The sequence below is a fragment of the Serinus canaria genome, chromosome 1A (assembly GCF_022539315.1).
Source record: "Serinus canaria isolate serCan28SL12 chromosome 1A, serCan2020, whole genome shotgun sequence".
NCBI lineage: Eukaryota > Metazoa > Chordata > Aves > Passeriformes > Fringillidae > Serinus > Serinus canaria.
In genome coordinates, this window is record NC_066314.1 from 14,506,192 (window position 1) to 14,529,718 (window position 23,527).

Genomic DNA, 23,527 nt, shown 5'->3' on the forward strand with positions numbered 1-23,527 from the left:
GATACAAAACAAAATTACATCAGCCACAGAGATATTTTTCCTCTCCTTACCTCTATTGAGTAATCCAAATGTCTGATGTGATTTGCCTCAGGTAGTCCAAGGATATTCATCATGTGGATGAATGAAGCAAGAATGTTTCAGTTGTAAGTGATGTAAATAATAAAGTGATAAAATAAATTTTACATTATAATCACATGAAAATTCAAATATTATAGTGCAACTCAAATGTTGTTTTAAGCATGAAGTAGTTAGTAGTGGCCACCCACATCCTGAAACAGTTCTTGAAGATGTTCTTCAAAATTGCTGTGTTTCACTTGCAGATACCCCTACATGACATACAGAATTTTGTGCAAATAGAGTATGTATCTATATGGTTTTTCTGTATCAGACTACTTTCTTGTTAGTGGTCTGCTGGAGAATGAATGAAGTGCTGTGAGTTCTGGTGCCTCATCTTGTGTAGAGTTGCTCAGATGTTTCTGCCCTGTGTTGTATTTTGCACATCCTAATTTGCTGTCAGCAAATACTGCTCTGTCTTTAACTATGATCTTTTTAGTTGAGTCAGGTGGAGTGAAGCTGTACTCTGCCCATGCCAACACTGCACCAGTGATTGTCATTGCCCTTCAGCATTTTGCTGATAGTGCATCCCCACATCGACTTGTTCCTTCGATGCTTTGCCATCAGTTCATGTCAGGCTGTAAAGATACCTGCTCCCTGGCACACTGGATCTGTCTGTGGACTTGCCATTATCAAGTTCATGATGGTCCTTTCCAATGTGTTTATTTCCAAAGTTCACCACTTATCTGAGAGAGGAGAAAAAGGGTTCTGATAGATAAACATTAACAAAAACCATAACACAACACACTTCATACTATGTGCAATAGTTTGCATACTATTTTGCTATAGTTATGGTTTAAAGATTGCCTGCTACTTTGTATCTTATTTTTCTTCTTTTGAGATCAATCAGTTCCAGACAGTTTACCTCAGTTTTGCTGTTTGATAGAGCTGTGGCCTGGCATCTGAGAGGGCTGTCAGGCTCTCTCCTTGGCCAAGGCACAGCTTCTTCCATTTCATCTTTGTCATTTCTGTAGAAATGCTTGCACTTATTCTTCCTGATTGATGATAGTTCCATCTTGCCTCATCTAGGTTGGTGGAAGCTTTGCCTGCTAGGATCTCTGTGAAACCTCTGCGTTTCCACTGAAGTCTCACTCAGAGCTGCAGAGTTTGAATGTTTGTTATTAGGTCTGTGTGCTGACTGCTCACAAGTAATGGCAGAACCTCTTGGTAGGACACTGTACAAAATTCACCAACACTGATAGTCAGAGGTGGGAAATGGTTTTGTGGATTAACTGCTACTCCCCCTCAAGCCATGCCAGGTGTCTTCTCTACTGCCCAGACACAAGACTCAGCTGATTAAAGCACAGCTTTCAGGTATTTTTTGTTATTAAGGAAAGTAATAAGTAATATTTTTAGTTATTAAGGAAAGGATATACTCCAGACTGAAGTATATAGTCAACTCACTGCATTGGGGCTTACCTTAGGTTTAAAATGTATTTACATAAATCCAACATTTAAGGGCTACTGCTAAACTGATGTTTGTGAAGGACTTCAGCATTCTCCAGGGTTTTGGTCCCTCAGTGCCTTCAGACTGGGGCATGTCTGGACCAAGCTGTGGCTATGGGAGATACCAAGAGGACCAAATGTAGGTGAGGAATTGAGATGTGTTGATACATACTCAACTTCTACTCTAGTCGTCTATCTATGTGCCAGACTGTTTATGACACTTCATTTAAAAGCTAGAAAAATAAGCTTTGAACTTTTTTTAAGTACATAGTCAGGTTAAGCTTGACAAACATTTTATAATTACAAAGCCATTAATAGATTGTAAGAACTGAATACATGGCTGGTTTTTATAGAATCTATCCTGCAAAACAATGACGGTCTATTTAATTTGTTAGTTTCATTTTGCTGATACGAGCAACTCATAGAATCATAGCTTGCCTTGGGTTAAAAGGGGCCTTTAAGACCATCCAGTTCCAACCCCCTGCCATGGGCAGGGACACCTTCCACTAGACCAGGTGCAAAGGCCTGTCCAGCCTGGCCTTGAACATTTAGAGGAATGGGGTATCCACAACTTCTCTTGCCTTCAAAATTTAGTTTTGGTAGCAGTGCCAGGGGAATAAATTCACCTAGAGGTTAAGTGAGAACTCTGTGTAGCTTAGCAGTGGTACAAACAGTGTTGCATGTTAGGGAGTAATATGATGGTTACATTTACGTGACCTCGTTTCTGCACTAAGCTCCCTAAACTCTGTCCAGCTTGAGCAGTTACCTCCAGCTTAATGCACCTACCCTGAAACTGTGCAACAAAGGATCTGTGACAGATGAACTGAATAGCAACTGTTTACTATTTTAATAATATTTTACCTAGGAGCATCATAAAGCACGCTTCAAATGCCTTATGCATATCAAGTAATGAGAATCAATTTGGTTACATAACAATGGGAAGCTCTGGGAAACATAAACTATGAAATCTGCTTGACATAAAAAGCTTGATATGAAAAGACTAAAAGGATGCTGGCTTTTTGTAAGGGAAGGACAGCTGAAAGCTCGAATAACAACTAGTATCAACTTCCCTGGGAATAAGTCTTTTTTTTCTCCTTCCTACTATAGTTTTCAGTCAGAAACTCCATTACAGTTCCCTATGCTTTTAAAAATCCAGGTAGGAGACATAGCCAACACCTACTTCAGGAAGTGAAGGTGGCAATTCTTCCCATGTTCCTCTAGACTTTGCCATTTGCCTGCCCCTGTTTCTCGGGCTCCAAAACTCCAGAACTGTGACCCAGCTCCAAGGTCATTCAGCTTTCTTCCAGCTTCTCCATGGTCTTCTCGCTCTGACACATTTCTTAGATTTTAGTTCTGTGTTTGACTGCCTGCAGGCTAAACCTGTTTGCCCAATACCATGTCCACGTGGCTTCTGAGTATCTCCAAGGATGGAGACTCCCCAGCCTCTCTGGGAAGCTTGCTTCAGTGCTTGATCACCCTCACAGTGAAAAATTGTTTCTGGATGCTCATTTGTCATCTCCTGTTTCAGTTTGTGCCCATTAGCTCTCATCCTGTCACTTGACACCAGTGTAGAAGAGCCCAGCTCTGTCCTCTTTGCATCCTCCCTTCAGGTATTTAAGTTGATAAGATCCCCTTGAGACTTCTCCCAGGTCTCTTTCCTCATAGGAGAGATGCTCCAGTCCCATCACCAGTTCTGTGGTACTTGAATCCCATCAGATGCCAGGAGCCCAGCACTGTGCAGCATCAGGCAGACCTTTAGTCATAGCACAGCATGTGCTACACTTGGGCCCATCTGTGCTAATGTTCTTTGGCACTATGGTCTTGAGCATTCTGGTAGGATTTTCTTAGGAGTAAACAATGCCATTTGTAACTTCCACTGTCTGACCAAAGGATGTTACCATGAGAACATGCTGCTTCACTTCAAGATAAAGACAAGGACAAGCCAGTGGTGTTATTGCTGGTGCCAGGGGGGAGCTGCTTGCAGGCTCCTCTGTGAAGATTATCCTGCAGCCAGGAGTGCAGTCCAGAACAGGCCTGAAGGCCAAGCTGCATGTGCAGCACAACCCAGTACAGTGCAGCAAAGTATAGCACAGGCCTGTGGCCACTCAAGGGCAACTGTCCCACAGATCACCAACTCCATAATGCACAGCAGTCTTCCAGCTGGGCTCACTGCAGCTGCTTGGCCTATGTTCGAGGACCAGTTCCCTGGAGGACACCACTGACTACAAAGAGGGCCTGGGGTAACTAACTCAGACTTACATGAGTAACTTCTAGGTTAGATGAGTCTTTTCTGCTGACAGTGCAGAGTAGTCCTCACAACACTGGGTTTTCACTTTATTGTTCTTTAGTCATTGTCTCATGTGTCTCATTGTGTCATGGTCTCATGGGATAATGTAGCAGGTGGGATTTTTTTCTTCAGTTCATCATGTGTGCACCTGCATAGCTTAGTTGGGATTGTGGCTTTCCCAAGAGGGAAGACTTTTCCAGGCTTGGTTATTTGCCTAATATCTTGCATTAATTATACCCTATTCATCTCAGTTTCTGCTTATTACTACAGCTCCCTTGAAGAGCCACGTCACATACCAATAATGCTTATAAAATGTCTATAATAATGTTCCACGTATCCATTTACATGGTGTGTCTCTGCTCTGTCTGTCTTGTTCTATCCTGTGTAATGCAGTGTTTCATAGCAGATAAGAGAAGGAAGTCAGTGCAGTATGTGGCTTCTCACTTGTTGGCAGGTGTTTCACTGCAGGCACACTATTGCTCTATGAATACTTGTGTATTGATATCACAGTGCATGGAAGAAGTTATGCCATGGGCAACTAAGCACTGTAGAGACCCAGAGCAAAACCAGCCTTTGACCTAGAGACTTTGTCTACACTTCTTCTTCCCTGTGAAAAAAGGTGTCACTTCTCATCTACAAAACTGTGAATAATTTGGGATCATTCTAGAAGAGGGAAACTGCCTTGCTCATTGATTTACACTGCTGTGATAAAACTCAGCCTAAACCTCTTAGGCTGGAGTATGCCTGGTGGGACTGGCAGGCTAGAACCTTGTCCAGAGCAGCTCATTGTTCTTCAGTTCATTGACCTTCGTGATCACCCATCCAGATAATCTTTTTATCATCAGTACTGCCAGAGGTAGTTTAAGAAAAGGAGAGTATTTCCTCTTCACTTGATTGATTCCTTGCAGGTGGTATAATTATTTCAGAATGCATTGGCTGCTAAAATTCTGTAGAAATTGTTTATGGTTTGATTTTAATTATATGTGTGTCTTTGTGTGTTCACAAGATACAGACTGAACTGAATTATTATGTGAATTGCTCACCTTAAACATTTTTTGCTGTCTGACCAGTTCTAGTAATAGTCTGTCTATCCTCTAGGTAATAAAAAATAATGAGATGAGATGATACCTGAGTATGAATAGCACTTTGCTCCTAGATTGTTTTCTTGTAGAAATGTCCACAGCTTTGTTGCAAAAGAAAAAACAAACAAACAAACCACAGAGTGATTATTGTGATTTTTTTTTCAGCCTTTGATACCAGATTCTATTTATATGCACTAAGAATTCAGCCTTTCATACTGTGCATTTCATCTCCTGTCAGCTATATTCCTTGGCATTATGGTCTTTAGCACTCTGGTAGGGTTTTCCAATAGGTAACTGATCTATCTGAAATATTTAGAGGATGTTTGTGGCCAGTTCTGTATGAGAGGAGAGCAAAGTTCAGGGTAGGGTAGTTTAAACACAGATAAATTATTTATATATTTAGAACAGTTACTGAAACATTAGCTGGCCCTAAAATCCCTTGAACTAGACACAGTGTGATAAACAAACAGCCTGTGTGGTTTTTAAATTTTGATAAGTATTATTTATTATTTTTTAACTCTTTGATGATAGCACCTTTTGTTCAAGAGCAGTGGATACAACACTACTTAAAAAGAACTTAATTCATGTTCATTCAAGACCTTTAATTTTCTCAAATTTGTAGTGGTGGTGCCATCTTATTTTTCTGTTTATTTTATTAATGTCATTGAAGAGTTAAGAATTCAGTTACTTTAATTAGTGGAGGCTTTTGTTTCTTGTTGATCACTCTTGATCAAGAATTGCTGTTGCTGAAACCGGAATTTTTACTATTAATCTAAACCAGGAGCATTGCAATAACTGGAGTTTTGCTGAGATGATTCCAGACAAAGTATAGCAGCTTGTAAAATTATGATCTTGACAAGCAAGATGATAGAAAATTCAAATATGGTAGGATCCCCCAGATGTTTGAGCTTTTGGAAAATGGTCCATAATATCTATGTAGTAGGTAAAGGGAGACACCTAGAGTTAACCTATAGGAATCTCTGTGTATAAATGTATGTCTGATCTTCTGCCACTTCCTGCAGCTTAAGGGGCAAACAGAAAGCTAAATGTTAAAACCATGAATCCCTCCTGAGAGCAGGCAACTAAATGAGATAGAACCTCTTTTAAATGTTTTTACAATGCTACTGAAGGGTTAGGATAGTTACTGGGTTTTATCTTAGAGAGCATTGGGGAAAAAAAGACTGGTACTAAAGTCTCCCTCCTTCCAGTTGAGGATTCTGACTGCTATAGTATATAATTAGGCTTTTTCCAGTAACTCTCTCTTTGGACACATGATTCCTGTGTCTTAACAGTAGTTTCCTTGTAAGCTATTCTTATAATGCTAGTTAGTAATTTATGGGGTTTGTTACTCCCCTGCAAGCTGGACTTTTCTGTAATTTTTACAAACTAGGTGGGGAGGCATGCTTGGTAGTACTGGTGTGTTTAGCTGTGAGGCCAGAAGGAAAATTCAGCTGTGCCAGGAAGAAGTGCTGGTGACTCAGTGAACAGCATGGCCCCAAGTGTCCTGGCACAGTGCATGGCACCCAGTGTCCTGGCACAGTGTGTTTGAGCATCACTTTCCCTGTTTTGCCATAGGTTAAATCTCAGAGCTCCTAGTCATTACAGGATCATACTTCACAAGAGTGAGATATTAAATCCCAGACAAATTATAGGATAGGTGACTCTGTCCTCCTTGCCCTTACCTGCAACTTCACCTAAATTACACAGCATTACCCTCTGATTTAAACCTTTCTGAGCCCAGGTGGAGTTGCTTTTCTGTCCCAGAGGTGGCAGCAGTCTGGAGCAAGTGAAGTGATTTCTACACATGCAAGAAGTCAAGGCCTTTGGGATTTTAGATGGAGAGCATTTTGGATATGTAATAGCTCATTACTTCATGAAGTTACTTAATGTTTAGAGTTGAGATTTTGCAATATCACAATTAATGTAAATGGCTCACTGCACTTGGAGCTAGTGTTCATGCAGCGGCCCAGAGCACTACTATTGCCACAATAAGCAGAGAGTAGAACAATGAGCAAAGAGGAGCAAGCAGTGCTTGTATTTGACTTGTGGTTCTGGTTTTGCTCCATCTGGGCGCTTGCCACAACACAGAGATGACCAAATATTTGCAAAGAGTTCAGATCCCCTCCCATCCTCACCCAGTTGGTGGTGAAAGTAGTTTAACCACAGGCGGGTACAGACAGTTCACCATGGATGTTTGCAGCACTAAAACCAATGCAGCTCATGCCAGCTTGCATGCGAATTTTAGTTTATATGGCAGCTTTAGTTCTGTAATCCTTTATTTGTTGCACTGTGAGTTCCTTCACTTTACTCTATGGTGTATTTTAGGGATTCTCAGAATAACAATGGATAGATCCATGCTTCTGCAGACACCTGGGAAGAAATCTGCTGAGGTGTTACACATCTCTGCCAGGCAAAGCCTCTGCATGGCTGAGACCTTCCCACCATGTGGGTCCAGAGCTTTTTAGGGAAGAAAACTGACTGCATTCTAACACACTGTGAAGTTGTTGAAAGCAGTTCTTGGTGGCAAGAGTAAGCTGCCTGGAAGCCTCCTCATTGCTGGCCCAGTTTTGACTGCTCCTCTCTATCATCATCCCCTGGCACTACAGCTTTAATAAGACTAGTATTGTTTTAGCAGATGAACCCAGAGGGAGTTGTGGAACACTTGGCAGAGAAAGCAGGACAGAGTCTGGAGCCTGACTGTTCTTTGGCTCTGACTTTCCCTTTCAAACTCAAAATCCCACAGACTGTTCCTGTGGTGTTTCCAGTTTCCAAGAGCAATCAGCAGTGCCTGTGAGACAGGATGAATATTTGCCCTTCACAAGAAATCCTTAGAACAGCAAAGGAAATGGTCAAGTACATGTGTCTTAGGTTGCATTTGCTGTCTTAACCTGAATGGCTTGATATCTTTAACAGAGCTGTGAAACTATTCTTTCAGTTTTCTTGTTTTGAGCCTAGGAGGATTTTGGGGTCCTGGGCAGTGCCAGAGGCTCTTGACATTGTGGCAATTGGCCATAGCCATTCCCTAGCCATGACTGGGGACTCTGGCTTCAAACTGGAGACAGCTTGTTTAAGTAAGACAGATGATATTACCTGGTCTGGAAATATGGTGATTAAGAAGCTGCTTCACATACCACATAGCTTTGTACTTGGCAAAGGGAGGCTGGTGCTGGGAGGTTTAAGGTGACCAGCCCATTTAATGTGTGCTGCTTTGCAATTCAGAGGTGGTACACTGGCTTCTAGAGCCAGCTAAGTTATGCCCAATTCAAATTCTGCACTTCAGAATAATAGAGAGAGAAGGGTTTCAGGGCAAAGGTTTTCAGTGCTCTCTTGTCTGACTTGTGTGTCTCCTGCTACACTGTGGAATTCTTTACCAGTTAGAGCTGCAATGTTTTTGTTACAACTTGATTTTAACATGTGTGTGTTTAAATCAATTTCTAAATCTCCTAAGAGTACCAAACCTTGAATACAGGATAGCTCTGCTGATTCCAAGTGAAACCATTCCAAATGGACTATGAAGTGGGTATTTATTCTGCCTAATCTATCATTGTGTTTCCATGCTAACACTACCCTTGTTGTTACCGTGTAATCAACTGTTATGGAAACAATATATTGTCCCTAAGGTAAGTTTAGAAAAATGTTCACCCACAATGCACCCGCTGGATAAATCCAGTTTTAGCAGTGTAATTTTTAAAGCCTTACACCCTGTTCATGGAGCATCAGCCAGATGTGCTCACCTGAAGCCATCCTCAGATTACCCGTTTCCCTATATTGTTCCTCAGGCCCTACATGTCCATTGGAACACTACGGGATCAAGTCATCTATCCAGATTCAGTGGAAGACATGCATGAGAAAGGCTACCAAGATGAAGATCTGGAGTCTATTCTGCATATGGTTCATCTGTACCACATAGTTCAAAGAGAAGGAGGTAAACTGCATATTTTTGCTAAAAACTTGACAAAATCCATTCCTTGTGTGTCTTAGTGTGACTGAACTTTACTAACTGAACTGGCAAAACTGGATTCAGACCTTTGTGGTTGTGGGAGCTACACAGACACATGGCTGTCATTCCTGATGTTAACAGAGGGAGAAGAGCTGAATGCTCCTCCCCTTCCTAGTAAAGCCATGCCCAAGCTGAAGATCCTCACTGTCTTGTGATGGCCAGTCTTTTCCTGGTATTGTGGGATCACTTACCTTCCTTGAGTTTCATAAAAACTGTCTTAAAACATTGTAATTGTCTCCATCAAGTTGAAAGCATGTAAATGAGAGAGTCAGATCTGCTTTCACCTCCCTAGGTTGTGGGATCAGCAGAACTATGTGCCTTGAAAAGGGGTGTCTAAGACCACCCCACCAGAGTGAGCAAGTTAAAAATAACCAAGCAAGGCTGGCTGGCAGTAGAATGTTGCCATCCACTGCTTGCTGTTTCAGTTGCTGTGTGTTCTCAGCGTTGTTTGTTCTCAGAGTTGGAGACAGTGTGTATAGATATACTGGCACTATAAATGTCAAGATGCTAAAGTCTTCTTTTGTATCTGAGGAACTGGAGCATATCATGGCTTTTTTCCCTCCAAGCACAGCAATAATTTTTATCCTTTTGTTCCTGTCAGACACCTATCTTTAATTTCAATTTCCTCCCCATCATTATGCTTTTAAAACAGACATAGGACAAAGTTGGTAACATTTAGAGAGAAGAAAAAGGATCTTCAGACGCCTTTAAGGGGGTGTGCTGAATGTACCCTGCATTTCTCTGCCAGCTGTCAATGCTGGTTTTGATCAGGTACTTTGCCTTGTGTGTGCTTGGTGAGTCTCAGGATTTTTCTGACAACACAGAGTAGTGCTTCAGCCACTGGGAATCCCAAGACAATGTCTAAATTGCCATTCCTGGATGGCAGCCTGTTGTTCTGTAAAGAGGCAGAAGCTGTCTTTTTTTCCTAAAGTATGTGTAGATACTTCAGAGTCTTTTCTGCACATTTTAGAGTGGGAAGCAGTAATCATTTACAACAGCAATTGCATATCTAAATATATTTCTTCATCATGGGTTAATGCTTCTTTGTAATGTAATAAGAATAAGAATGTAATAATGACTGTTGCAATAGAAAATAAGAATCTACCATTATTCTGATTCATGTTATTAAAATCTGATCCTATAACACAAGAAAAAGTAGGCAGAGCTAAGCGCAGTGACCAGAGCAATTGCAGAGAAGGCCTCTCCTTCCTACACTGACACTACAACTATTCCTGTTAGTATTCCTGAGTCACTTACTTTGCTAAGTGAGGTGCTCAGATTGCAGAAGAACAAGCAGGAATGTTGGAATGGGCAGCTGGAAAAGGAGAAGCAGTCAAATTGTCAGTGGTAAGAAGTCACCGTGGAGTGTGTGCATTCACTGTGTGCTTGTGGTTGGACTGCCTAACACGAGACCCTTGGCCAAAGCCACCCCCCCAGCAGTCTGTGAGTGCACATGGTTGTGGTTTCTGACCCTGCAGCTGGAGTGTGTAACTGCTGATGGGACAGTCACTGTGCCCCATGTCCAAGACAGCTACAGTCTGGCTACAGTCACTGAAACCCCAGGTTTGGGTCTGCCTCATGCTGCTTTCCGTGCCAATGAAAGTATTTATTGCTGACCCTGTTCTTGCTCTTCTGCCTGTCTGACTGCACATGCACAACAGGCACAACTATTACAAAGGCTAGAGGACACTGTTAATGTTCACTGGTGCTGTATTGAAGCTCAGGATAAGGGCAGACTGTGCAGAACTTTGCACAAACAAATCTTGGGAAAAAACGTGTCTTAGGAGCTTTGTGATCTAAAGCGACAGAAGTGGGCAAAGCCGGAAAACAGGGAGAGAGATTAGCACATACCAGAAAGTTTTTAGGACCATAATATACTTGCTTGTTCCCTTTTCTTCTTGGGCATTTACAGGAGACAAGTGCCAAGGTAGGGGCGGAGAGGAAATCTGTGACATATGATTTGACATGTCAAATCCATCTGTGAATATGATTGGACATGTCAAATCCATCTGTGACATGGATTTGATATGCTTAGATATTTTTTAAAGCTGCCCTGGTCTGGGATAAAGACTTGTGTTTTGGGGTTTTTTGAACCAGCAAGACAGAAATACTTGCTGAAAGTGAGCAGTTGAAAGCTTTTGTTTATACTAATATTTTTAATTTAAATTTTTATTTTATTTTGCTTAAAATCGTATTTTTAAACTAAAATATTTTTATTAAAAATTGAAGATTTTTTTTCTGAAATAGTGAAAAATCTCATATAAACCTCTTGTGCTTTAACTGATCACAAATGTCATGTGTGTATAATCTGATACTTTGCAGTTTGGTGTTCTGCTCCTTGTGGGCAGTTATGAAAACACCAGATAAAGCCAGAGGTGCACAACTTTGACTCAAATTATTTGTACTGGAATGACGTTATTGTTTTTAGCTGAATTACTTCCACATTGCAACTGCACAGGGAGCACTACATTCCAGGTATTGTGTCTGATGTTGTTTCTGTTGCTGGCAGAATTTCCAGAATTTCTGTTGCTGCCAGAATTTCTGTTGCTGGACAGATATTACTCTCTTTTTCTTCCATTAAGGTTTGACCCAGTGTCTTGGTTTCAACAGATAGGTGTCTGCTAAGGAAGGCAGGAGCCTCCCCTGAAATGGAAAATGTAAACCCCCTCCCTCCAAATTGCTATAAATTTTAAATTAAGGGGGTCTCAGGCAAAAAAATTGGGAGCAGGAATAACAGTTCTTTATTAGGGAAGCAAATAAAAAGATAAAATAAACCATGCAGTAAACCAAAACAACACTGACAGAGTCAGAACTCAGCCTGACACCCTGTTGGTCAGGGTGTTGGTAGCAGTCCAATTGAAAACGTGGCTGCAGTCCTCCTGGAGTTGTCAGGTGTGGTTCTGCTGGAGCAGGGATCCTGTAGAGAGGGTGTAGTCTTCCTCTGAAGATTCAGTGGAAGAGGCAGCTGTTCCTCTGGGAAATCCAGTGGAGAAGCTGTGCTGGTATTCCAGAATCTCCAGAGTATATCCAGGTAGGAATGCTTGGCTCCTCCCTCTGGGCGGAACATCTCCTAGTGGGATGCTGTAGTTCTTGTCAGTCATGCAGTGACATTCAATAGCCTGTTATCAGCAGGTGTCTCCCCAGAGGGAGGATTGGTTGTGGAAGAGATAAGGAAAACTGCCCACTTGACAAAAGACAGCTGCCACACAGATGGCAAATAGAATACATCTTGCCTGCAATCTGGGACATCCAGTTAGAAGGAAGTAAAATAAATAGCCCAATTTGGCATTTAGCTTCTGTGTTACCCTCATGAAACATTTTTCAGTTGGTATAAACAGAATACATCAAATCACCAAAACAACAATCCCCTTCCCAGCACCACTGTTCTGGATGCTCCTGAGCCCAAGCCCTCGAAGAACCCAGTGCAGCGACTGTTGGCAGTAGCCCCCCTTGCTGCTGGAGGCAGAGCTCCCTTTCCACTGTGGTCCACACTAATGTTTTTCTCACCACCTGGATATTAGACAAATGCTGTTTTGTTACTTACCTTTTTATTATCCGTAAGGTGCCCCCATCAACACCTGTAAAGTTGTTAGCTCTACCAGAGCCATAATTTCATACAAAATGAAGGTTGTATTCAGCGTGTGTGAAAAAGCATGTCCAGAAATGGGGGCTAAAAGCATGCAGATATGCAGTACATACACATAAAGTAGTTCCTTCTGACCTGCTTTGAAAATCTGTGAATATTTAACAAGTGTCAGTGGAGAGGCAGCCCTAGGCTGCTGACAGCCTGTCACACCAGAGGAGCCATGAGGCTGTGGAGCTGCGCCGTGCACGCGTGACTGGGCCTGTCCGGTTGGGGCTGATGACATTACTGAGCAAGTTCAACCTGTTTATGGTTTCTCAGCACCCCAGATTATAATTATTCCTCATTATTTTGTGCATTTGTCATATCTTTGGGTGTTGTCCAGGGAGCTTTTGTGCTAGGCCATGTATAAACAGACAGACCAGCCCATTTCCTCTCTCTGAGATTATTTCACATCATCTCTTTAGCCCTGGATTTGCTTTTGTTACTGGTACCAGCAGGAACTCTGGAGAGCTGTGCTAGCTTTTCCAGTGGCTCTGAAATCCAGAGACACAAATCCCTGCAGTGTCATACTGAGCTGGGGCTCATGCAGTCCATGGTCTCTTTGTTCCTTGCTCAGCTCCGGGTTGTCCTTGCATATTCATCCTGCACAACATTGGGCTCTCTTTACATAAACAGTGAAAAGGGCTTCCATGCCCAAAAGCTCTGCAGGGGTGGACTCTCTGGCTGTGATCTGCTGTGTTAGCCTTTCTTCTGTCCTTCAGTCCATGTCTGATAAGGTGCTTTGGAATGTAGATCTGAAAAAGGAACTTTTAGGCTTATCTTTTCATGGCAGCTGAATGCTCATTCTTGCATAAAAATGCAAGGGTTCACAAGGATGAAGGATGCAGAGGGCTGTGGATCCCAGGAGTAACCCATTTGGGTTTTGCCAAATACAGCTTGCATTTTCCTTCAGAAAATTGAGATTAAAGGAATTATAAAAGAAGCCATGCAAGAAAATGAAATGCTGCTATCCTGAGGCTATCACTAGTTTTTGCAGGCAGCTGTATGTATTTCTGCTGCTGTTACTGTGCCCCAGCACATTAAACGTGCTCTTTGTCTTACTGGCTGCAAAAGCCGTAACAAGAAGGTGGGCTGGGAATTTGGACTCTGAAAGCCAGGATTGTGCTTGCACTTACTGAGAGATTTGTGCTGCATTCATGGGTGAGCCATTTCATATCTTCATTTCTGAAGTGGATGTAGTTATGGGTGACCTAAGCCACTGACTTGGCTGTTATTTCCAGAATACTTAAGTACCTTCACTGACCTGTGCCATGTCAGCAGGAAGAAACAGGAGACAAGTAGGTGCACTATTGTTCACAGACAGAGGGGAGTCAGTTTAGTGTGAGTTACAATGCCTAAGTATTCAGATGAAATTATTTAGACATTAGAAAAGAGTTTTTTAAAGGGATAATATAAAATTGCACACTTCCTTATCTGTTGTTCGAGGCATTCCAAGTGGAAAATAGGAGAGTTCAGGGAGGGTGCTAGGCAGGAAGAGACAAGATGCACATGTCATACTCAGTTATAATGTAAGTTGAAGTAACCACAGAGATGACCATTGTATCCTGGTAAATGAAGGTTAAATCTTACACCTTTAGAGTAAATAATATAATTATTTTGCTGACAAGAGGATGCTTCTTTTTGAACTTCACTCCCTTTTTGTCTTTTAATAAGCCTTTATAAACCAGCTGATCAGGAAGAAGCTATGAACACAGGCACTGCTCCCCCAGGCACAAGTGCACACATGCACACCAACCCACACCCCAGCTCAGAACCAGGTTCTGAAGCTTGTCTGTATTCTCAGCTTTAAAATAACAGAGCATAAGCAGCACCTTGAATGTTGTCTTTAGAAGCATAGTTGTTTCTGTGGCTTTTGTGAAGAATCATTCCCATCTCTTGCCAGAGCCCTTTGCCAAAAGGGAGTGCTCCAGGTGTTTTACAGTGCTTTTTGCAACTCAGGATGTTGGTGGAAGAGCACTCCAGCTCTCTGTGAGGTCCCAGCACTGGGACTGCTCAGCAATTGCAGCCTGTTCCCTTTACCAGAGTAAATCCAAATGGTGATTCAGGTAATCACTACACAACTTCATCTTTCTTGGAGCCTGCTGAGAGAAAGCAATTTATGTGTTCCTGGGAGGGTACCCACTGGCATCCTTAAACAAGAATGGAAGGAAAATTGGGAAAAACTATAGGATTACTAAAGGTGATGTCTTTCTTGCATATGCCTGTATTTTGAATCTAACTTTATAAATATTTCTTTAAAAATCATTACATTATATTTTCTAATTTTGTGTAGAGCAAAATCTTGAAATTTAGTCTCTGTCATGATCAATTATTGGTTTTGGTCACACAGCCCCCCATCAGATGTTTCACTGATGTTTGCTTCAGTCCTGCCAAGCCCTGGTATAGCACCAAGCACAGGCAGAGCAGTACCAAGCCTCCTGCACCTTCACAAGCCCCATTGTCTCATATTTGTTCAGGTATCAGAAATAAAACAGCCCGCCCTCCTTGCTTTGTCCCATTTATAGTCTTTTCTGGCAAGTACTTATTTTAAGTTTGGCAGTGGCAGAAAAGGGCTTTTGACTGTGTTTTTAAATTTTTAGTTACAGTATTTCTGGGGCTGATCTGAAAAAATGTTCTCTTCCTCTCAGCCCCACTTCAGCTGCTTGCCTCATGAAGAGATGATCTGTTGAGAAAAATGTCTTATCAGATTTTTTTGCTACATCCACACTGTTTTTTTTGAAAACTCATCTATTTTGCTGCTCTATCCATCTGGATTATTTGACTGAAAACTTATTTTCAGTAAGGCAATTTGTTACTTAAATTTTTTCTGTAGGAGGAATTAATCATGCTCAAGTACTCAAAGAACACCAGTCTGCTGTAAGATCACAGATAAAATGCCTCATGCTTCTGTTGCATGTACCTGAAAGTGATAAAGAAATAAATCAGTTAGAGACCATGCAGAATATTAAATAAGGATACCCCATGTTATAGTAGTTGTGGGTTATTTTTAAATACAAGGTAGTAGAAAATTTTTATAAAAGATTCTCCTGCCTGTCTGCAGTTTTGCTGCCTGTCTGTGCTTACAGATACATCCCTTTGTCTGCAGCTGTGTTTCTGTTGGGTTTGTTGACAGTTTTCTTTGCCTATAGTAGTGAGTGCTGTCTGACACTGCTCTTTATTTTCTACACTTTATTTATTTTACTTTGCTTTTAAATTTCCACTCATACCTTTCAAGAAAAAATAGAGAATTGTTCCATGAAACAAGTATGACAGAATAAAATTACTAGTTATATACAGGTCAAAGAGTTTTTTTCAAAGAGATGGTAAGTAAAGTTTTTTGACAATATCTATATGACCAAAAAATTCCACTTTCAAATTTGTCATGATATAAGGACATTTTTCCAGTTGATTGCCAGTGGATAGGCATGGAGGTATTTCAGGAGATGTGATTCAGTAGTCTGAGCTGTCTCTCCTGCAGTTGAAATGCTCTTTATGATTCTGGTTACAGATTGCAGAGGTGCTGCAAGTGAAGCTGCATTTCTTACATAAACTTATATTGTCCTGACTCATTTTGTTTTCTTTTTTTTTTTAAAGGCTGGGATGCTATCATGGATTGGAAAGATGTCTTATCAGGAGGAGAAAAACAAAGGATGGGCATGGCCCGGATGTTTTACCACAAGTAAGTGTTAGGGTTCATTCCTTAAGAAGCATTTGAAAATGAGAAAGAGCTTTGCAGATCCTGTTGCAGTTTGAGCAGTAGTAGACTATAATCTGCATCCAGTATGCACCACTGTCTAGCATAGGACCTGCATAAATCCTGTTGTTTATTCATTCAAGCTCTGTCTTTGGTATGGATAATGCTTCTTAAGCTTTGCTTTTGGAAACATAGCATTACCCTTTTCAGATATTTCTTTCTTTAACATCTCAGGCACAAGCATCTTCTCTCTTAGAAATGTTGCTGAAGTGTGATGGACTGTTGGAAGAAGCTCTTGGAGTTTGAAAGCCCAGCTCCTTAACCTTTTTTGGTTTTGGAGACTGCAGGCACATAAAGGCAGCCCAGTCCTTGCATAGCAGTGGATAGGAAGCTTCAGGTTTGCTTTAGCTGCTGCATAACTTGATGAGTACAAAATAATACTAGGTCAGACTAGGACATAGAAGTTAGATCACTGTGTACTCAAATGGAACAGGAAATAAACCCCATTTTTCCTGGAAGTTGTCTTTTCACCTGAATAATGCATGGAAACTTTGTGTTGTTTCTAGCCAGCTTCCAGCTGTAAATAAGAGACAGCTGTCTGGCAAAAATAGCTCTCTACTTCCTGTTGTTCTTTCAATTAACCTTGTACATGGGAGTACTCTCCAAAACCTAGAGTAATGTTCTTTATCTACTTTTAAAAGGCCAAAATATGCATTGCTGGATGAATGTACGAGTGCTGTAAGCATTGATGTTGAAGGAAAGATATTCCAAGCTGCAAAAGCTGCTGGGATATCCCTGCTTTCCATAACACACAGACCTTCTCTTTGGTAAGTATACTCAGGGCTTTATCATGGTCCTTGCTTTTAGCTCTCTGACCAGCAGTGGATAGGCCTTTATTCTTTTTACTGGGGCAGATGTTTAGTCAATATTTACTGCAGTTTCTAAGATAAGTTTTCTACAACAATAGTGATGTAAATTAATTTAACATGGATTTTTTTCATTCTTTGAAAGGTATTTATTCATCCCTCTTATTTTTCTAATGTGTTTCAGTTATTAATATGCAGATGTCTAACAGGTAATTAATTAGTGTATGCCACAGCCACAACAGGCATCACCAGATTATTCTGTAAAGCTGACTAGATCCATGAGGTGTCCTGCAGGAGTTTACCAGTGCAGGGAGAAGGTGGGAAACATGACAAGTGGTTAAACTATTCTTCCTTCTTCCATAGGAATACTATGTCTTTTTTTTTATCAATTGTATCTTCTATCTGCAGCATTTAGCTTCTTGATGTTTTGGGAGTTTGGTGGTGGAAAAATAGAAGGATGGGTTAAGCATTTGATATCACAAAGGATAATATGCAAAAAGTGGTGAATATTAGTCTGGAGATGAGTCTCTTTTCAGTCCTGTGTCATAAGCCATTGAGTTTATTAAAACTCTCACATTCCCTGGATGAGATTTACAGTCAGTGTTTTATGATGCATTTTACCTTCTGTAATTTATAGTGGTAAATTACACAGTCACACCAACACCTCTGAGGGAACTCTGTGCCCTTCCTCTGGCACCTCCTGAAAAATGTTTTGTCAGGTCCTGACAAATTCAACATGTACACCTTTGAATATTTTCAATGCACACACCCTGATACTCACTGAAAGATCTGTGACTCCTATACAGACTTTTTTATTTTGTCCCCTTGCAAACTGAACCATGTTTTAGGAATAAACTTACCTTTAGCCAACCTTATAAGATGCAGAGGAACAAACTGAGATGTAATTTGAACAATTTGAGTTTTATCAGTAGGATCAGGTGCATCATGCCTGCCTCACTGTATTTGCTGCTAAGGAGATAAGACATCTATCAGAAAGGGAAGTAAATAAAAAAAAACTGGGACTATAATTCCTGAGGGAGACATGAACCTTGTCTGATGCTGCTGTTCTAGCTCCTGGGGAGAAAGGCATCTGATAAAGTTGTAGTGAAGGCAACTGTAGCCACAGTGTTTCTAAGGAGGAGGCAGTAAGAGGGACAGCAGGTGATGGGTGGACCTTCCATGGCTCTGCTGCCCACTCCAGCCAGCGTCCCTGCAGGCGAGGGGCTCAGAGCCCGGCCCTGTGGGCTGCAGAGGCAATGATTGCCCCTGCTGGGAGCTCACACCAGCGTTGTTGCTTCCAGCTGGCACCTGCTGAATTTCACTATTGGCCTGGGGCAGTCCTGGTGACAGGCTTTGAAATACCCAAATCCCTTATGAAAGAGTGTCCTGGCATGACAAGTCATTGAAAAAAGAGTCTTACCCAGTGATCCAGAACTGGACAGCTCAAATTCCTTAGTGGCACCTTTGAAAAGAGACTCATACATCCAAATTTGCATGCAAGAAGGAACCATCTGTTCCCTGAGCCATGACTAATGTTTCAATTTCTGCTGCAGGAAGTACCACACTCACTTGCTGCAGTTTGATGGACAAGGCGGCTGGCGTTTCGAGCAGTTGGACACCGCTATCCGTTTGTCACTGAGTGAGGAAAAACAGAGACTGGAATCCCAGCTTGCAGGAATTCCTAAAATGCAGCAGAGACTCAATGAACTGTGTAAAATCCTGGGAGAAGATTCAGTGCTTAAAACAATGGACGAAGAAGAATAAATAATTTATGGTTTATGTTTTTAAAAGTATTTTTTTAGTTAAAAGCATTACAAATTCAGCCGTTATCCTTTGCATGCATTGTGTCAGAGGCTTAGAGCATAGCAAAACACAGCCAGCAGAAAATAATGCTTTGAACGCTATGTAAGACTTCAGTGTTTTAGTATTAGGGAGGAAAGTGGTTGAACTGTGAAAAGAAAATAAGCAAGTGCACAGAGTGTAAGATTAGTCATTAAAGCTTATGTTAATTCCTAGTGAAAGCCCAATTCACTGCAAGAAACGACCAACACTCTTAGGCTTTATAGGTGAATTTTTGCCTGAGACTGGGCCTGCAGAATGTGCTCTTATACCAGGTCACTGTGTGCGTATGACATGCCTGCTACGCAGAGCAACCGGGCATGACACTCAGGCATGGAGCACAGCAGGGGCACTGTCTGGGTGAGCATGCAGATGCATGCAAAAATCTCATTTGGGTATAAGAAACATTCTCTCAGCCCATGTAAAACAAGATTTCTACTACTGAATAGTATACATGCCTTTCCATAGGAGATAATGATGTAGGCTGACCAGAAGACAACTGTCTGAGCAACCCACTGCCCTCATAACAGAGAAGCAGGGACAGAGCTAAACATGTAATATACTTGCACTTTATGCCATTACACATAGCTTCAGAGGCTCTTTGCCCTTCATGATGCATCAGTTCCTTCAGGGGATTATTTATGTCCCCTACTCGGTAACCTCTGGTGGTGTGGATGGAGCACTGGGCCTGGCATCAAGTGACTTAGTTTTGGCTTGACTAAATCATTCATCTTCTTTATGGGTCCAGTCCAGCTGGCATCCATGTCTGACCCAGTTCCTCCATTGGCATAATCACAGTATAGACACTTGTTTGTTCTGTGAGACACTTTGTGGTGGGAAGGACTGTAGGAGAAGGAAATGGCAGTTTCTAACAATATGCTGAATTGTCAGGCATGGCTGTCCTGCCAAATGCAATGCTCAGCACTTATAAAGGTCTGTGAAAAGTTAGAGCATTTGGTAACCACTAATGAATATACCTGCCATATTTTGGTGGAGTGGCTAAACATTGTCCTCCCTGTGAGCAAATGCACTGGTTAACAGCCTTGATTTCAGATGCACCCACTGGTTGTCCCATCAGCTTTTCAGTTCATATCCCCAGTCAGTCAGAAGGTGCTTTAACAGAACTGCCTGAGACAGTGCTGGTCTGAGTGCCTTGCTGAATGCAAAAGCTGGAGAATTAGAAATACAGATGTGAATGTATTTTGGAGGTCCTGTTCTCTCTGACTGCAAGTGCATTGCAAAGGGGCAGCTCAGGAGTGAAGATCAGGAGGGGGAAGAACCTTTGCAGATGGGCATATGAGCCTTAGCCAAGATGTAGCAATCCTGAAGTTTGTTAGTTTTTTTTTTTTCCCTAGAAGTGTGTGTTTCCTTAGAAGATTTCTGTCTGTTCTTAGTTTGAGAGAGGCAGTGCATAAACTGCTAAGAGCTGTTTGGAGAGGACAAATATGTTAGGGGCATTTGCTGAGCTGGAAATGTTTGAGCACCCTAATGCTAATATAACCTGTTTCTTTTTTTCTGACTGCTTCAAGAAAAAGAGGAAGGTGAATTACCTCCATCTCCCAAATCCCAGTCCAGTGCACTAACCACTAGCCCATATTCCTTCTCAATGTGCTCAGCTGCTTGGTATGGCATTTGCACCAGAAAATGGAGCAAGTCTGCTCCCTCCAGTGTCCGTAGCTTGAATGTAACCTTGTAATTTACCCTGGTGACAACAGCTGGTTCCTTTCATCAGTTTTTTTCTGTAGAGCTCCCTGAGACATCTCACTGATATAGAAAGGAGTGCTCCTAGGAACCTTTGAAAGGGCAGAAAAATTAAGGTTCAAGATAATAAGATGTTGTGTCGTAAAGCACAGGTGGAGGTCACTGCTGGGGTGGCTGACATGTGTATGCATTTTAATTTGTAAATGTCTGTGCTTGTCCCTCTCCCTGAAGGTGAGCTTTCCCCTTTCTCATCTTCAAAGCAAAATTTATAACTGCTAAGGAAAAAAAGAAGTCAGCCAAGAATCTGTTCTCAGTGAGCATAACTGAGATGACTGATGAGTGTAAAAGCTCGCAGGTTTCTGATTGATGTTTCTCTAAGATGAGATGAATCAGGGCACACCATGCACATACCCTTGTCTCAGCTGCAGTGCATCCTGCTAGCACAAGGCAGCCTCAAAGCCACCTTTCCACAAGCCTTTCCCAAGCCAGGACCTGAGGTAGAGGAAGGGGCATTGCTGCTCTCTACCTCTCCATTAAGCACTTTAACATATGGCTGGGAACTAACCAGGGTTATCCATTCCCTGAATGAGTGGGATAGTGAGAAGTGCTGAAGAATTGGCCCAGTTTGGCACAGCTCCAGATATCCCACCAGAGCTCTGCTCCCCCTGTTTGACTTTCTGGGAGCCATTAAGGGCAGCGCCTGAAATCTGCTATATGCCTTACAGAGATCAAAGCTGGATGTCCCTCATGGCACAAAAAAATCTCTTATGAGGAAACCATGTTTAGTAGAAGAAAGTTTGTTTGCTGTTTTTTTTTTTTTTAATGAGATTATGCATAAAACAAACAAAATTTATATATGTTACTGAAATTTTGGTGTTATGAATTTCAATGTTATGAAATTTTGATGAAAACTAAAATCAGACCCAGATCAATCTAATAGTATTTTCTTTGAAGTTCAACATTTATTTGGATCCAGTAATAGACAACCATTCCCATTCAGCTGTGTGGTGTAAAATACTCTAGCATCTCACTCAGCTGTTTGTGTTCCTGTAGGCATGGCAAAAACATTAGAGGCTGCTATGAGAAGAATCACTTCTCTAAACAGGGACTTTCTGAGTGATACCTAGCTGGGTTTAGAAGGAATTTCTCTACTAGGGCCTCATTATATTTCAAGTTAGTTTTGTGGCAGGAAGAGAAGCTGCCCTGGCAGTATTTTCTGCAAACTTTCTGTGTTGCTCCAAGGGCTAGTTGAGACTGGAGTCTCTGTTTCTGTTTCTGGAGAGATTTACAGAGCATAGTCCAGCTCATTTTGTGCTGCTTTGGGCCCAGCCTAGCAGAGGTGCATGCTCCCTGCTCAGGAATGGCTCATGGAGACACTGTTCTGGAGCCAGAGCATGGGGAGCACATGGCCCTGGCCGTGCAAGAAGGTCAGAGTGGGACAGGATACCTTGGTGGAAGCTTTCTTGTGGTGCAGTGAGAGCTGCTTATGAATGTTCATTCCCTTTTTGGTGTTGAGGAGCTATGGCTCCCCAGGAAGCTGAGGAAGTGGCTTTATGGCCTCCTTTCTGCCTGTCATACCTATCTGGAGCTAGCCAGACCCTGTCATGGTGTCTGTGCATTAAGGGCTGGGTACTGCCCAGTGCTGAGCACACCCAGCCCTGTGAGCACCCTCTCACTCCCCTGGGCTCAGGGCAGAATAGATTACCTGGGTCTGTTTGCACCTAGAAGAGCACAGGTGATGAGCAAAATTCATACCTGCCTTGGGCAGGTAGTATCTGTACAGCAAAAATACGAGTTCTCCACGTCAGTGTGTTCAGATAATGCAGAGTGTTTTTGCAAGAATGTTCAGAATGAAAGGATACAATTTTTGTGTGTGGGATTTCACCATTTTAACCTGAAAGGACTTTGTTTTTTACTTAGTTTTGGGGTCAGACTCATTCCTGGTTTGGACTTGGAAGTCCTCTTTCGGCAGGGACAGAAAACTCCACATATGTTTCAAAGAAATTTTTCAAAAGCAGTGGCATTTGTATTTGAGTAGGGAATGAAGGACTGGGTATTAAATGGGATATTTTAGAGAAAATTATATCTTAAAGCAAATGAACACATCTACAGTCCACTCAAACTTATGAATGGTGATAATGCATGTCAAAGTCAAATTTCTGAGCCAATCATATAAAGAAATCCCCCTACTGAGCTGTTCATGAAGCTTAGGAGAAGTGAACTGTTAATCAAATGTGTCTTTGTTTTGTTTATGTTTGATATTAATGCCTTTTAAGAGCAGACAATTTATAAAGCAATAAAATATGCTTTACAGTTGTAATTTATTCCAATCTCAAATAAAACATGTTGCATTTACTTTCAGTTTAGTGTTCCTTATGAGTCATTCACAAAGCAGTCAGGACCTGCCTGCATGTGCTCTGGGAGTCCTTTCCCAACCCTTGTCTCTGTGAGGGAGCAGGAAAGCTGGGGTGGATGCTGTGCATTTTCAAGTTAAAACAAGTATTTCATTCCTAGGTCAGGCAGGCATCAAAGGCTGCTGTGAGGTTTCTCATTTTTCGTGCTACGCACTTCGGTGTGTGCCTGATCGATGACAGGAAGGTGACAAGAGCTGCCACCTTTTACACCAAGCAGGGGCTTTTACACCAAGCAGTGAGCCAGAGGACCGTGTCAGCAGTGCAGCACTGGGTGCCTCAGCAGCATCACTCCCAAAGGTTGTTGTTAGGGTTTTTGTAAGACACAGTTATGCACAGAGCATCAGTGCCACAAATAATCAACAAGCAAGAGCTCACAATGGCCTAGCAGAGGAGTGAGCTTTTCTTAGGGAGTGTGAGGGCAATGGTTGGCTCCTTAGCAGCCTTGACACAGAGCTGGCT

General features: G+C 41.9%; 1 protein-coding gene across 2 annotated transcripts in view; it reads left to right on the forward strand.

Moving 5' to 3' along the window:
• The window catches only part of ABCD2 (ATP binding cassette subfamily D member 2), a 42,880-nt gene extending 19,865 nt beyond the window's left edge, over nt 1-23,015 (forward strand). For both annotated transcript variants that reach the window (XM_009086821.4, XM_030237883.2), the window contains exons 7-10: nt 8,709-8,854; nt 16,149-16,233; nt 16,950-17,075; nt 18,668-23,015. In XM_009086821.4, coding sequence (XP_009085069.1) covers nt 8,709-8,854; nt 16,149-16,233; nt 16,950-17,075; nt 18,668-18,878 — 568 coding nt within the window. In that variant the 3' untranslated portion in view covers nt 18,879-23,015. The remainder of the gene's footprint in view (nt 1-8,708; nt 8,855-16,148; nt 16,234-16,949; nt 17,076-18,667) is intronic.
• The last annotated feature ends 512 nt before the right edge of the window (nt 23,016-23,527 follow it).